Source organism: Linepithema humile, chromosome 4 (genome assembly GCF_040581485.1).
Source record: "Linepithema humile isolate Giens D197 chromosome 4, Lhum_UNIL_v1.0, whole genome shotgun sequence".
Taxonomy (NCBI): Eukaryota; Metazoa; Arthropoda; class Insecta; order Hymenoptera; family Formicidae; genus Linepithema; species Linepithema humile.
In genome coordinates, this window is record NC_090131.1 from 10499674 (window position 1) to 10516145 (window position 16472).

The 16472-nt window shown below is 29.7% G+C and overlaps 1 protein-coding gene across 7 annotated transcripts; it reads right to left on the minus strand.

The window, feature by feature from the left end:
• Positions 1-86: 86 nt before the first annotated feature.
• Positions 87-13913, minus strand: LOC105669270 (uncharacterized). 7 transcript variants are annotated; one of them, XM_012362161.2, is made up of 6 exons: positions 10909-13912; positions 9986-10177; positions 9376-9576; positions 8210-8596; positions 7783-7890; positions 87-186 (listed from the first exon to the last, which is right to left on the minus strand). In XM_012362161.2, exons 1-6 carry the CDS (start codon positions 10922-10924, stop codon positions 173-175), a joined length of 918 nt encoding a protein of 305 aa, XP_012217584.1. In that variant the 5' UTR covers positions 10925-13912; the 3' UTR covers positions 87-172. The 7 variants fall into 7 exon arrangements, with proteins under 7 accessions (XP_012217584.1, XP_067210567.1, XP_067210566.1 ...); XM_067354466.1 differs by lacking the exon at positions 87-186 and adding an exon at positions 1999-4282 and having other exon boundaries at positions 10909-13913; XM_067354465.1 differs by lacking the exon at positions 87-186 and having other exon boundaries at positions 6795-7890; positions 10909-11707; positions 13596-13901.
• Between the last annotated feature and the right edge of the window lie 2559 nt (positions 13914-16472).

Genomic DNA, 16472 nt, shown 5'->3' on the forward strand with positions numbered 1-16472 from the left:
TATAGTATATTACTCATAATAACCATCATTTTCATCATTAATAACCTGAGTTAGCATTGCCTCATGCTGATTGAATGCAGCATCTCCAAGATTTTTTGTTCCCTGTATTTCGGTTTCTAAATTATTACTTAATGACACATGCTCCTCATCCAATACATCTTTTGCAACATTTTCATCCTCTTGCATCTGAAATTCCAGATTATTTAATTTTTCCAAAGATAATTCATTATGACTATTTGGTAATATTATTTCAGAATACAAAGGATTATTATTCTTTAACCATATTAATGCATCAAATACTTTTTTAACATTTACCATCTCTTCCCATATAATTTTTGATTTTATGGGAATACCTCTGACTAAGATATATAATTCATGATTAATATTTATCGCATCGGTATTAGAACATAATTTGTTTAATGTCTCTTGTATAGGAAGTGGTAAATGAAATGTTCTATCTTTAACTTTTTGTATCATTTGCCTTTCAGGTAATTTTTTGTTCATAACAGTTGTCATTTTAACAACAGTTTGAAATGCTTTAGCTCTCTGTATAAGAATCTTTTCAAATGTATTAAGAGATGATATTACTTCAGGCACATTATTTGTAAAAAGATTATTCAAAATGCAATACGCAGGCATTAAACCTTGACAAAATTTTTGTTTACAATAAATACATATATATTGTGCATTAATTTGTTGTGTCTTCACATGTACCATTAAATCTTTCCAAACTGGATTATCTATTTTTGCTTTAATGATTTCAGAAACATTTTTTTTATAACAAAGCGTTTTGCATGATACACAAGCATAACGCGGTGTATCCATTAGACGTTTTTTCAAGGCTTTAAACGCATTCTATACTTAAAAAAGATATCATCATCACTTATAATTGCATCGGTTTGTTGATGTTTGTATATATCTGCTTTCTCTTGTGCAGCAATAACAGTTTTATTTAATGCTTCCAAATCAGCACAATTTAATGCTTCATCTAAATTCAACATTTTTTGATACAAATTTATAAGTTGATAAATCAAACGCCTTATATTTCTCACTTTCGGAAAATGGGGCGATAACAATAGAATTGGTAGAAACATCGCTCCACAAATAGTGAAATTAATATAGCAACTCTGTGCATGACCAAGTTTCGTATTTGATGTTTTTACTGTACATGTACGAATACTTTCTATCAATCTAGGAACATTCTTTACAGTACATGTACTAACAGTTTCAAAAAATTTTTCATATCGTTCAATCAAAACTGGATTGTCAATTTTACATGAGGTACTGCACGACCACGATTTTTTTGCTAGTGCTGTTATCAAAGGTAACACATTTACAATTTGCCCTTCCATGTTCATTACTAAAGATTCTTCCAAAATTGCATTACGATATGTAGACTCTACAAAATAATTTTCAGATGATGCTGTGTGTCTAGATATCCCACATAACACATCTAATTTTTCATTAATTCCACAACACTTATCAACAAGAGTCAAACATACTTCTGATTTCTTTTTAAGTACAGCTAATATATTATACATCTTGCGAATATAACTGTTCCTAATATGTATACACCAACGTATTATTTTCTCGGCTTCTAATTGTTTTTCGATCTGACCTGTAATATTTAATTTATTTGAAATATTTTTAATAATTATTGTCAAAGAAGTATGAAGTTTTATTGTTGAATTCTGACACCGAAAATTTTTATATTTTTTAATAATTTTATTTGCAACATTGCATTTATTTATTACAAATTTGCTTTTATTCTCTTTTCTTCTTTCTTCTCTTTTCTTCTCGTAATATTGTCTGTTACAACATTTACGCTCTAATATTTTTTGTTTACTTTGTTTGTTTTGCGAGCCTATAGCATAAAATATGCATTGTTGTGTGCTTTTTTCAACAAAATCTTTTTCATATCGCAATCTTTTTTTAGTGCAATCATTTTTTAAATCACTTTCATCTTGAGACCGTTTTTCAGAGCAACATCTTTCTAAATTATTTTTCTTTTTTTTATATAAACGTCGTTTTTTAGCGCAATTTTCTTCCAAATTATTTTCAAATTGACGCCGTTTTAAGACATTTTCTACATTTTGTTTATACCGATCTTGATTCTTATATTCATTTTCATTTTTCTTTCGTAATTCTTTAAATTCAAGATTTTTTTGCAATCGATTTGCTTTTTGTTGTTCCGTCTCTTTTTGACGTTTCATACGTGCACGAGTTGCTGAAGCTTCTCTCTTTTTAATTATTGCTAATGGAAGCACTTTTTGAACAGTATTATTATTTAAATCTTGAGGGAAGTGTTCAATCATATTAGATTCAAAAATTTTTATTAAATGAGAACGCATTAAACTATGATCATATCTTACTTTTTCAGGTTTAATATTAAATAATAATGAAATAGCAAAAGCTATAGCAAAAACACCGCAATCATTACCATTTGGTTGTTTTTGTACAGTAGGAAATTTGACAGGCCGCTCATTAAAAGGATAAGTTGGAAATAATTGTCTTAAGAACTTTTCATGATCACTGTGCAACTCTTTCTTATTTAATGAATCATAAATAAATAAATTTTTTCTATCATAATAGCTGCATATCCAATGTTCTGTGCTATGTAATATCTGTATATGTTTTTTGTCTTCTGGTATAGGTTTTATATATTCGAGACGTTGCAATTTCCATGTCTCTTCAGGTTTATAATCTGAACAATTTTTTAAAAATTGGTTAAAATAATCCATATGTTCATCGTTTAACCAACCGCCTTGAACAATAATTTCTTTCTGATCTAATGACAGCATAATCTGTTCTATTTCCGTAGATTTTTTTATCTTACTAACTTCTTGATTCTCATGTTCATTTTTATTATTTTTCATTTGTAATTCTTTAAATTCACGATTTTTTTGCAATTGATTTGCTTTTTGTTGCTCCTTATCTTTTTGACGTTTTATACGTACACGAGTTGCTGAAGCTTCTCTCTTTTTAATTATTGCTAATGGAAGCACTTTTTGAACAGTATTATTATTTAAATCTTGAGGGAAGTGTTCAATCATATTAGATTCAAAAATTTTTATTAAATGAGAACGCATTAAACTATGATCATATCTCACTTTTTCAGGTTTAATATTAAATAATAATGAAATAGCAAAAGCTATAGCAAAAACACCACAATCATTACCATTTGGTTGTTTTTGTACAGTAGGAAACTTGACAGGCCGCTCATTAAAAGGATAAGTTGGAAATAATTGTCTTAAGAACTTTTCATGATCACTGTGCAACTCTTTCTTATTTAATGAATCATAGATAAATAAATTTTTTCTATCATAATAGCTGCATATCCAATGTTCTGTGCTATGTAATATCTGTATATGTTTTTTGTCTTCTGGTATAGGTTTTATATATTCAAGACGTTGCAATTTCCATGTCTCTTCAGGTCTATAATCTGAATAATTTTTCAAAAGTTGGTTAAAATGATCCATATGTTTATCGTTTAACCAATCACCTTGAGCAATAATATTTTTTTGATCTGATTTTAACATCATCTGTTTTTCTATTTTTATAGACATTTTTGTTTTATTAATATTATTAAAATTCAATATTTTCTATATCCTTACAGGCACACAACAGTTACAGACGCACAGTAGTCGATTTTTGTAGGCGCACAGCAACCCTCCTTTTTATGTCAAGTGTTTAAAGACGCACAGCAGTCACTCTTGAAGGTGCACAGCAACCTTTCTTTTTATAAGCGCACAGCGCAGTGTTCTTTTTATACGGTGCACAGCAACCGTTCTTTTTTATAAGCGCACAGCAGCTCTTGTATAAAAAATATTTATACGGTGCACAGCAACCGTTCTTTTTTATAAGCGCACAGCAGCTCTTGTATAAAAAGTATTTATACGGTGCACAGCAACCGTTCTTTTTTATAAGCGCACAGCAGCTCTTGTATAAAAAGTAAAAAAAAAAATTTTTTTATACGGTGCACAGCAACCGTTCTTTTTTATAAGCGCACAGCAGCTCTTGTATAAATAAAAAAAAAAAAATACTTACACCCAAACTCCTCTGGAAATCCAAGAATCTACAATAAACATTTAATACAGTAATAATGGCTATACAATCTTTTATTTCAATTTTTAATACACATACAATTCTTTTTAATGTTACACTAATTATACAATTTTGTATTATTTACTTAATAAATTATTAAAATTTTTAATTTTCCAATTTTAAAATACCACTTACACTTTCTCACTGTCTTTCTCTGTTCTTCAAATAATAATAGTATCTGCAATAAAAATTAATAAAGTAAACATATATTGTTGTATTTAACACAATAAATATTGAATCGAAATATTGAATACTTTAAAATGTTAATATATTTACTATAAATATCATGTAGTATTATCCTGAAATAGATAAAGTTGTGTAAAAACGTTTCATTTTTAATATAAAATATTAACATATTTACTATAAATATATTCAATATTTGTTTCTTGATCTAAGAGTCGTTTATCTTTACTCTTTAATTTATGGTATTCATAGTAATATATGTATATTTTATTTATATTAAAAATTAAACGTCTTTACACGACTATCTATTTCAGGATAATACTACATGGTATTTATAGTAATATATAGTAATATATATTAACATTATAAATATATATTAACATTTTAAAATAAATATAAAAGCTTCATTTTTATTAAAGAAATATATGTTAAAAGTCAATATAATAATAATTTTAATATAATGATATTAATTAATAAGTTAACATATATAATAAAGCACAAAAACCCAAAGCCAGATGTAATAACATTTATTACTCTTGGGTAACACGTTTTGAAGAGCCGAAACGTATGTTAAACAAGAGTAATAAATGTTAAAAAGTATAGCAAAATTAGCAAATTACATCTGGCTTTGAGTTTTTGTACTTTACTTTTATTATATGTAAATTTATTATTAAATATTATATTAAAAATCAGACGTTTCTAACACGGCTGCTATATTTAGAGATACAATACTATACTATATATATAAAATAAATAACGGAAACAAACCTAAGGTAATATACTGAGCAATTTCTATCACAAGAACACTGTAAATATCCACCACTTAACTATGAACACATAAAACACATATACACAATAAACACGGCAGACATTTTGTCTCATCTGTCAGTCGACAGCCATAGAGTCACATTTATATAAATGACATAAATGCTACGCCTCAAAAGTATTCAATTGGTGTTTTCCGTTAACCAATCGTTTCTAATGACAGCTGACAAATCACAATGCAGCATTTCCATTTCTCTTTATGACAATGGCCGGTATTCGTAGTCGGTCACAACACTCAATATTCTGTGATTAGTGGACAGAGAACAGAAAGTGTACTTTGTGCACATAGTGGAATCTGCAGCTAAGTAAGCAGGTATGTAATGTTATTATGTGAAAATTTCACAACTGTAAAACTAAAATAATATTTATTTGTTTGTCTAAGCGCTGTCACAAGTATCTCTGCCCTTACTGGTTTTGCCAGAGCAGTGTCATCATCAGTGTCATCAGTGTCATCAGTGGCTATTATTTTTTTTCGATATGCCAAATCTAAGCGCTGTCACAAATATCTTAGCCCTTGCTGGTTTTGCGAGAGTACGCCAAATTTTCAATCAAGATCTTATCTAGCTAGCTGGAGATTAATTGCAAATAACGTGCAATATATGGTGCTTTACATCTGACGTGGACTAATAATAATGGTGCTTTACATCTGACGTGGACTAATAATAATGCGAAGGAACGTGAATTTAAGCGACAATATGTTGCGCATGCAATAATAAATAAACAATATAAATATAAACAAGCTACGATAAATTTTGTAGATCTGCAAATAGCAGTCATCATCAAATACAACATTAAGTTATATATAAAATATATATATATAATTTTTATGTAGAATATATATATTTTTTCTAAAATATTTTTTATGATTATGTAGAGAACTCTCCAGCACATTTGCGCGTCTGTCATCATTTAGTGGATGAAGCAACATCTGAAATGGACACTGAACTTAAAATATTTACATCTGACGTGGACTAATAAATAATAATAATGCGAAGGTTTAAGGGACAATATGTTGCGCATGCAATAATAAATAATAGTGCTTTATGGTGCTTTACATCTGACGTGGACTAATAATGCGAAGGAACGTGAATTTAAGCGACAATATGTTGCGCATGCAATAATAAATAAACAATATCATAAATATAAACAAGCTACGATAAATTTTGTAGATCTGCAAATAGCAGTCATCAAGTACAACAGTAAGTTATATAATATATAAAATTTATATATATAATTTTGATGTATAATATTTCTTATTTCTTATAATTATGTAAAGAGTTCTCCAGCACATTTACGCGTCTGTCATCATTTAGTGGATGAAGCAACATCTGAAATGGACACTGAACTTAAAATATTTACATCTGACGTGGACTAATAATAATAATGCGAAGGTTTAAGCGACAATATGTTGCGCATGCAATAATAAATAATGGTGCTTTATTGGTGCTTTACATCTGACGTGGACTAATAATAATGCGAAGGAACGTGAATTTAAGCGACAATATGTTGCGCATGCAATAATAAATAAACAATACCATAAATATAAACAAGCTGCGATAAATTTTGTAGATGTGCAAATAGCAGTCATCAAGTATAACAGTAAGTTATAATTTAATAAACGAAGTTGGAACATTCGACGCAGCTTATATGAAACTAATTATTATTTTAAGTAAACAATGTAATAACAGATATAAATAATTTTATTAAGTAAACAATGTAATAACAAACGCGAGACACTACCGTGTCTCTTGATATCATATAGTAATAAGAACCTTGTGTACATAGAAAATTTATTATAATTTTATTAAGTAAACAATGTAATAACAGACGCGAGACACTACCGTGTCTCTTGATATCATATAGTAATAAGAACCTTGTGTACATAGAAAAAAAATTTATTAAATAGATTCTTTGAGATAAAGTTGTTGTTAGCTCTTTCCATGCTTTTTCTACTTGTTCCAGTGTATTTTTATATTATACAGGGTGTCTGGCAATAATCGCCCCACCGGTCATATACAGGTAGAGGAGGTCAAATCGAGTAGAAAAGTCCTTTACCATTTTTTAATTTTCATAATAAGTACTGAGTAATTAACGAAAAAAGATCGGCGAATCCGCGCGAGTAAAGCGCGCGCGGTGAGAAGGACGTCCCACTGCTACGCGATCACTAGGACACAAGGATCTAGCGTTACGCGCCGCTCGTATGTTGCCATTGTCATTTGTAGAGCGCTCCTCCCAACGCTTCATCGCGCGCCTAGTGATCGCATAGCAGTGGGATGTCCTTCTCGCTGCACGCGCTTTACTTGCACGGATTCACCAATCTTTTTTCGTTAATTGCTTAGTACTTATTACAAAAATCAAAAAATGGTAAAGGACTTTTCTACTCGATTTGACCTCCTCTACCTGTATATGACCGGTGGGGCGATTATTGCCAGACACCCTGTATATATATAAACACTTAGGACCATTTTGATCAAATTCCGATTAAACTAATCGACGATTAACTTTCAGTGTTACCAATAACATTTCTGCTAATGTAATCGTTTTTCTCTTTTTTTTCTAATGTAAAATGTGTTTTATTTGTCATGTTGGCAACACTGTAATCGTTAATTAGTTTTACCAGAGTTTGGTCGATGTAACTGTTTATTGTATCAAAATAATTAAATATTTTACCAGTTTCACCGATACATGTTGACTGAAATTTTATTTTAGTAGTCAACGGTTCCGCTCGTTTTTCTCTTTGAAGATTATCCCACATGCTGCATCCTAGACGAGTATTGTCTAAAATGAAAAAAGAATTAACTGGTTTTTTTTATGCAGTTCAATAGTTCTAATACTTAAATATTTCAAAAGAAGCAGTTTAAATTTCTTTTCAAAAACTGATTATTTTTAAAATAATTTACAGATTTTGTTAATTTGCAGATTTTATAATCATTTTTTGATTTTGTAAAGAAATTTCTGCGCTTGATTCATAATAGTTATCAATCCATTATCAATTTATAAAATATTACTTTTTCAAATATTATGTTGTCAGTAAATTTTGAACTTATTATGCCTTACGTGAATAGTTAATTTAATAGTAATTCAATTATATTTTTACCTTCATCGTCTTTACGGTGATTTTGTGGTGATGAAAAAGGTAACTTTGTAGATAAAGTTACACTCCTTTTTGTCGATGCTTCATTAAGAATTGCCTTCTGAACTCGTTTATATTTATCTTCGAAAGCTTTGGGTAATTGAACATTTGATTTTTGAGGTTCTCTATTTTCTTTTTCTTCGTTTGATGAACTGCTTGAATCTGATACATATGTGGAAGGCTTGGTAGCCGAACTATACAAAAAACCTTTTCTTTTCTTTTTAGTGTTTACTGCATCATGAGTACTGCTCGATGAATCATCGTCATCAAAATATCGGGGATTACGTTTATGTAATCGTTTACCAAGTATTTTAACATTTTTCGACGGGAAATCTGATGAAATTTCTGCATCTATTAAATTCAAACGAGCTGTGTCAATCATCTGAAAAATTGGTTATGATAGTGTTATTTTATTGAAAGAATGAATCAATTAGTCCAATATTAATAATTAGTACTAATAAACCATATGCTAATAATATGCTTCAATATACTGTCATTAAAATAACAATATTTAGAGTAGATGTCCGAGTAGATGTCAGAAAAGGGAAGACGAAACCCTTCTTACTTTTTTATTTTTGTAGATGAGAGAGCATGTACATTTACCATTTTTCATTTACATTAATTTGTTAATACAGTTTTTTTTTTTAATAACTCGAGTGAATTTTATCGGTTTTTATAAAATCCTCAATGATAATTTATGATATTTTCTTTTAAAATAACTTTATATCCTGCTCCTGATAATAAGCGATAAACTAGCAATTAAAAGTTTTAAAATTAGCATGTATTTTCGAATTTCTTTGAACATTAAAAGTATATGTATAAATGCATATAATTCATAAATCGCATAATTAATATCAAAAATTGAATTGAGTTATACAAAATCAAAATTTTTCTGAAAGTTCTGTGAAAGCTATTAAACAATTTTATATACCATTAAACGATTTGTATTTTTTAAAGAAATTGGAATAAAACTGTTTGAAAATAATACATAACTACACAATGTCCAATTCTCATGTAAATGAATGCAAAAATAACTGCTTGTATACTCACAAAAGTAAATTTAGTGAACATATATTCCAAAATTTTTTCTGTAAGATGAAATATTGTAAATTGTATTCTGAATTGCGTACCAAATGTGCCGAGAACTCTGCACTTGTAGGTTGGCCAATTTTGATGAGGAATTGTCCTTCGAACGACATTCTTTGCTGGAAAAGATGTATTGGGCCACTGACATTGAAATGTTCCACCTGATTCCCTAATCCAGAAATCCGGTACAACTTCTACAGTTTCTTCTTCCATAAAATAAATGATGCAAAATTTTGAAGTCATTTCTATAGAAAACCGTATATTAACATATTAAACATTTTAAAATTACTGACTGTGAATAAAACTGGAAAAACTATAATATTGTTGTGACGGTGTTTAGATCGGTAACATTTATCGAAAGTAGATAAAACGACGGCTTTTTGTTTTTTATGTCATCAATTGAAAATGCTCGCAGGGGACTACATGTACTGAAAATTTATATAATTCCAAAACAAGTCGAAGGTGCGGGAGAAATAAAAAAGGTATTGCATTTTTCAACATTTTTCCAAACTACAATATCATTATTCCGATGACATATATTTTTTATCATAACATGCTCTCATTAATCATAATACAAGTAAATTTAGTAAGCATATATTTTAAAAACTTTTTCTTTAAGATTAAATATTGTTAATTATATTCTGAATTGCGTACCAAATGTGCCGAGAACTCTGCACTTGTAGATTGGCCAATTTTGATGAGGAATTGTTCTTGGAATGATACTCTTTGCTACAAATGGTGCATGGGGCCACTGCCATTGAGATGTTCCAACTGGTTCCCTAATCCAGAAATTTGGTACAACTTCTTCTTCCATAAAATAGATGTTGCAAAGTTTTGAAGTCATCTCTGTAGGGAGCCGTATATTAAAATATTAAGCATTTTAAAATTACTGACTGTGAATAAGTGGAAAAACTACAATATTGTTATGGTGGTGTTTAGATCGATAACATGCATCGAAAATAGGTAAAACAACGGCTTTGTTTTTTATGTCATCAATTGAAAATGCTTGCAGGGAACTGTATGTACCGAAAAATTGCGCAATTCCAAAACAAGTCGAAGGTGCAGGAGAAGTAAAGAAAGGTGTTCCATTTTTCAATATTTTTCCAATAACTACAACATCATTATTTCGATTACATATATTTTTGACCATAACAATGCTCTCATCACTCATAATGCAATAGTTATTAGAAGCTTCTGTAGTGATTATAAAATGTTTAAATTTGATGTTCTTGTACATAGACGATCTGCATTCATTTATCAAACATCCATTGTAACATTCGGCACCTAATTTGTACGTATTAATGGTATTATCGATAGTGTAAACATTGCTTCAAATATTTCTTATTTCAAATATTTTATTGCTCAATTGTTCAAGAGGTTTATCGTTTTTTCTGACCATTTTCTTTATTTGCTGCAATTGATTTTCAAAAATAAAAGCTGAAAATTCATCTAATGCTCCCCATTTCAAAACATCATCAGCGAGGTGCAGCAAACCATGAGTATTATATGTAACGTTATTTTCTCCGTATAATTTTATAAAATCGATAAAATATGCTTCCAATAAGTTTTTTGCATACCTGTTTTGTTCCACATTTATTCCAGGCGTTGCTAAGATACGTATTGCGACAAACAGTTTAAGAAAATGTTCATATACATCCTGTCGTATAATTTTACGCAATACGATTGGTCCAGTGTATAAGGTAAATTCTCGATATTCAGTCGCTTTCATACGATCAAGCTCATCTAATGCTCTTGGTTTCCGAGCAAAATCAAACGGGATATGCTTTCTTAAAGCAATCTGTCTCTCTGAAATATCATTAACTTGTTGCGCTCCTAGTTTCGTTGGATTTAGTTTTCCTGTCATCAGCTTTAGCATTTTTTTCGTTTGCCCCAATAAAATTAAATGCATATAGTCGTGAGGTATGTCCAAAATCATGTCCGTGATAATATTTAATAAAGGACTTACTCCACTGTGATGTTGTTTCTGAGTTTGATTGACAAATGATTCAGTGGTACGCAATGGAGCATTCATTTCTGGAAACACTATTTTTCCTTTGTAGATGCCTTTAGTTTCACATTTGGGACATCCATAATATCCGCTGTGGCCTTTTGTGCAAGAAATATAAGCCTTTGCAGGCGCATCACATATGAAGTTAGCGATAAAAAATTTCATATTATTGCCTTTCCAATTGAAGCCATTTTGTATTAGTTTTTGAGCTTCTTCAACAAAGTCGTGTAAAAATATAGCAGCAGCTGGTGGCTTTTCAAATCCGTGAAATGTTCCAACCAGAAAAGGTGTCTTGTTGACAAAGTTACGAAAACTTACAAGAATGGTCCACAGTTGGCTCTTGGAACTTTTTACAAGCGGTAATCCATCTACATTAACAGACAAATGTATTTCTTCAGGTATGCGTCTTTAATATACGCAAAAGATTAGTTACGGCGGATATACATATATTGTTGTCCTGAATCCATTGCACTAAATTTTGTTGTAATCTAGTGATGTTAATTCCATTATTGATTTCGTGTTCTGACTCAACTGAAGCTTTACTATCATAATCATCTGATGGTATGCCAGGTTCAATTACATTAACTTCTTCCTCCTCTTCTATTTTTTCTTCTTCTACTACTACTTCTCGTTGTATTAATTGATAACATGTATTTTTTTCGTGTAACTTGAACGAAGAATCTAAGTTTTGTTGCAACTGTCTATAATTGACAGTGTTTGACTGTGCCGTGTCAGGTTCAGCTAAATAATCCAGTTCATCAGGATCAAAGATTTGCATATTATTAACTTCAAAATCGTGTATTGCATGTCTTACAAGTCTATTTCTATGCTGATGACTATATAACTTGCGTTTTCTTGGTTTTGACATGTTTGCGCCAAAGGGATTAAACTGCAGAACATAATAAATAAATACACAAGACAAATTTGTTTGAAGAACTGCACACTTAAGACTTCTCTTAATATGTTGACTACCACGTCAGACCACATCAGTCGCGCGACTTCAAAACCAAACCTAACATGAAGTTATATGTAACTCACATGACGCTCGGATCATGGCATTGTGCGAGTTGCATTTAACTCATGTGGCAGTCAATGTGTTAAAGATTATATTTACAAATTGATCATTTCAATAATAATTAATTAATTAATAAAAATAGGTTACAAAAATATGTGCCTTCGAAGTTGAGTTAGTTTTCAACATGCTTGTAAGCATATATTCATTAATTTTCATATTCCTAGCCAAGAAATACAAAATCAGCTGTGCCATTTAGTAGAGCACATAAGAACCGGTGGCTCGTGAATAACCTGCTAGCGAATAAACTGCTAGCTTTAGCGTCATAGAAAATGTGCATTTAATTTTATAAAAACAGTTAACTTTTAATTTAATTACAAATTAATAATTTATGGTTAACTTTAATTTAATTGGCAATACATAAATTAAAGCATTTTGTATATTGTTTAAAATAAGCAAACAAAAATTTACATTATTTACCAAATGATATAAGTACAAAATAAAAAATACAAAATGTATTAAATTAAATGTATCAAATTAATTTTGTGAAAATTGTGTACAAATTGTTGGTATAGTAAAAAATCAATCGCAAGCCTAATTTTGTTTTTAATGAATGCTATAGAGGTTTGAATTTTTATTTATAATTAAATGTTATTGACTATTACAATATATACCTATATCTTATACTAATAAAGTGGAACATCTGTCCTTGCATTAACAATTTGTACCATATTCATTTATAGGAAAAAAACATTTATAGGAAAAAAATCTTAAAAATCGACAGTGACTCTGGCATATATTTGAAACGCAAAGAGTCAGTAAGAGATGTACTGATAAACAAAAAAATAAGCCCTTAACCCTTTTTGGAAAAAACCAAAACTACATTTACATGTCACCCTTAATTGGGTTTAATAACATCCGTAATTCTAGGATTGGCCAATCACAGTCATTCCATTCTTCTGAGGAATAGCTGTGGTTGACCAATTCTAAAACTATCAATGTTATTAAACCCGATTAAGGATGATGTGTAAAAATAGTTAAAGTTAACAAATGTATTTCAATTCGTCTGATTGTTTAATTGTTCGCGACAGCGTAACTTTTTGTCGGACAAACGAATGTTCAGACGATTGAACTGTCGGACAATCGAATATTCGGACGATTGAAATACATCAAAATTAACTTTATAATCCGGTATTACACACGAAACCACAAAATGCAGATAAAATGCTAATAAATGTACTTACCGCTTGATCAACACGTTGTAAAATCCGAGGTTATGATTGTCGTCGCCGTTCAGTAGTTTATATTGGCGGCACGTCACTGATCTCTACACAAAATCGCTACCGATATTTACAATCAGGTTTTTAATTTTCGATTGGTTTTGTGTAATACGTTTCTTTATTTGCTGACACAAGGCACGAGTGAGAAGACAGTGCGAGTACGAGGAACGAAGAGACATTTTGGAATGCCACAAAGGGTGTGGAGATTTAGCTGATTACAGGGCATGCACACGCCCAAAAAGTTATTAAGACTAAAATTTTCTAGGGAAATTTTAACGTGGAAACGTAGAACACACGCTCTTATTGGTTGGCGCGCTGCATACGGTGTCACGGCATACTAATTAATTATTAATTTCCCAAATTAATTGAAAATTTCTATGCTAATAACTATATATTTGTATATCAATAAAATTAAAATTTTTTTAAATTTGTATAATTATATTTTTATATTTATTTCTTTTAAATTATATATAATTATATTTATATATATATTAATTTCAAAATTAAGAAATGTTTTACTTACTGTTTAAATAATTTCAATTCATATTTTACGGACTAATATAAAAAACTTTTTAATTATTAATTATAAAGAATAAAATTGTTTAAAACAAGAAAATTATTCAAATATATATCAATATTATGTTATTGTAAAAATTGGACATAGCCTATTACAAATAATGCGTTTTAAACAATATAAAATTTATTCTAAGAATATTATAATTACATATATGTATAATAATAGAATTTAAACTTACAGAGAATAACTTCAGGACATACAATATACATTTTCCAGACATAAAAGAAACACAACCGAAATTTACATGTATATATTTAAAAAATGTTATATCGACATAATGCTCGATTTCTAGCTATACAGGCACATTATACATATTTCATTATTATTGTATACTCAATATCAATATTATGCAATGTCTGGAATATCCTTTATAAGTCCTACAATCATCCTATTGCAGTTGCGATTTTAATAAGATGTCCGAATAACGTACTTTGGACGTATCGCGGACGGGGGACATAAATAGGACTTATGAGGATATATATCGGACGTCCAAAGGACGTCCATGTGTTGTGTGGGAATATTCAATTTTCTCAACAAGAGAATCAAAAATCTCTAAATAAAGTAAATTTAGGATTCGAATGTGAGGAATATCTCGATAAATTAATGAAAGAAGGACACACAGACATAGTTGCAAATGTTCGAAAAAATTGTTTGCAATTTTGCGTCACTGCTGCAGAAGAAATTAGTAAAAGATTACCAATTAATGACAAATTTTTGTCTAAATTGAAAGTTTTAGAAGCAAACGTAGCTTTATCGGATAGTGACAGAGAAATATCATTCATTGATGTCTCTTTTATCGCTCAAACTTTTGGTGGTTTTGACGAAGATGGTTTAAAGAAAGAATGGTATCTTTTATATCATGATTTTTTACAAGTAGAAAAAGAAAATCTTTCAAAATTAAATTTTGATGACATGTGGAAAGAAATCTTACAAAGTCAGAACTATTAACATTGCAAAATATCCCAATCTAAAATCTTTTTTGAATGCTGTTAGATCACTTCCAAATTTGAATGCTGAGTCAGAAAAAGTGTTTTCTGTTTTATCAGATATAGAAACAAAAAAACGCAATAAACTTTCGGTTACCAATGTAAATAATCTTTGTGTTTTAAAATCGGCTTTAAAATCTAGAAAAGAAACGGTTCTAAACATGGTGATTGATGAAAACCATTTATCTCTCATGTCGGCAAAGACATTATAAGCTAATAGCCCCATGAAAAAAAAAAATAATATAACGCTACATGCTGCAGATATTGATGATGTTGCTGTTCTATAAATACAAAATATATTTTGTATTTATAGAAAATTATAAAGTAAGTAATTTTCCCAAGTCGCCAATATACGCGCAACGCGCAAAAGTACAAGTATAGTGAGTATACGAAGTACAGTAAGTATATAGATACAAAGATACAGTGTCAACTACTGTAAATTATTTTAACCTGTAAATAACAGGTGTAAAAAAGTGGTACAATAGGGCTCCAAACGACGATCCACTTAAAAAAAATCGAACGCGCCATAAGTGGAACCTCAAAGGTGGTGCGGAAGACTACTACTTATTAATAATACTAATAAAATTACTAATCTTACATCTATTTGACTGCATTTTTAATATGTTACTGTGTTCCTCCACTAATCTCCACAGTACATGTATATGTAGTTACTGCAGTAACTCTTGCTAATATGCAGTAGTTTAAAATAAATAATTAAAAGCTTTGCAGGTGTATAATCTTTCATGTTGACAAATGTAAAATAGCAAGCATGGCTAAACGAGTAAGGCAAATGGCAAGAATATTAAAAATCTCGTGTTTAAAAACTGTGATTTTGTAACTTTTTTCCTTTTTCGATATTTGTTTTATATAAATTATTAGATAATGTTATTAGCTAAAAGAAATTATTTTATCTTTATTAAAAATATTCGCATATATTAAATTAGCACTTTGTTGCAACATTGTAAAATAACTTTTCATTTTTCTATTAACAATAGCAGATCTGTATTATTTCTAAAATTGTTAGTTTAACATATGCAAATATTATTAATAAATAGAAAATATTATTTTTTTTGGCAAAAAAATATTATCTGATGATTTACTATGTTAGAAACAAATGCGGAAAAAAGAAAAGAAAGTTGCACGAAGCAGGTCTCGAACCAAGATCTATAGAGAGAAGGTTACCTCAGGAAAACCAATTGTGGGCGAGGGACGATGAAGTAAAGGGGGAGCTAGAAACAGCTTGGAGGCGAGGGGCGATGAAGGAAGGGGAGAGCATGA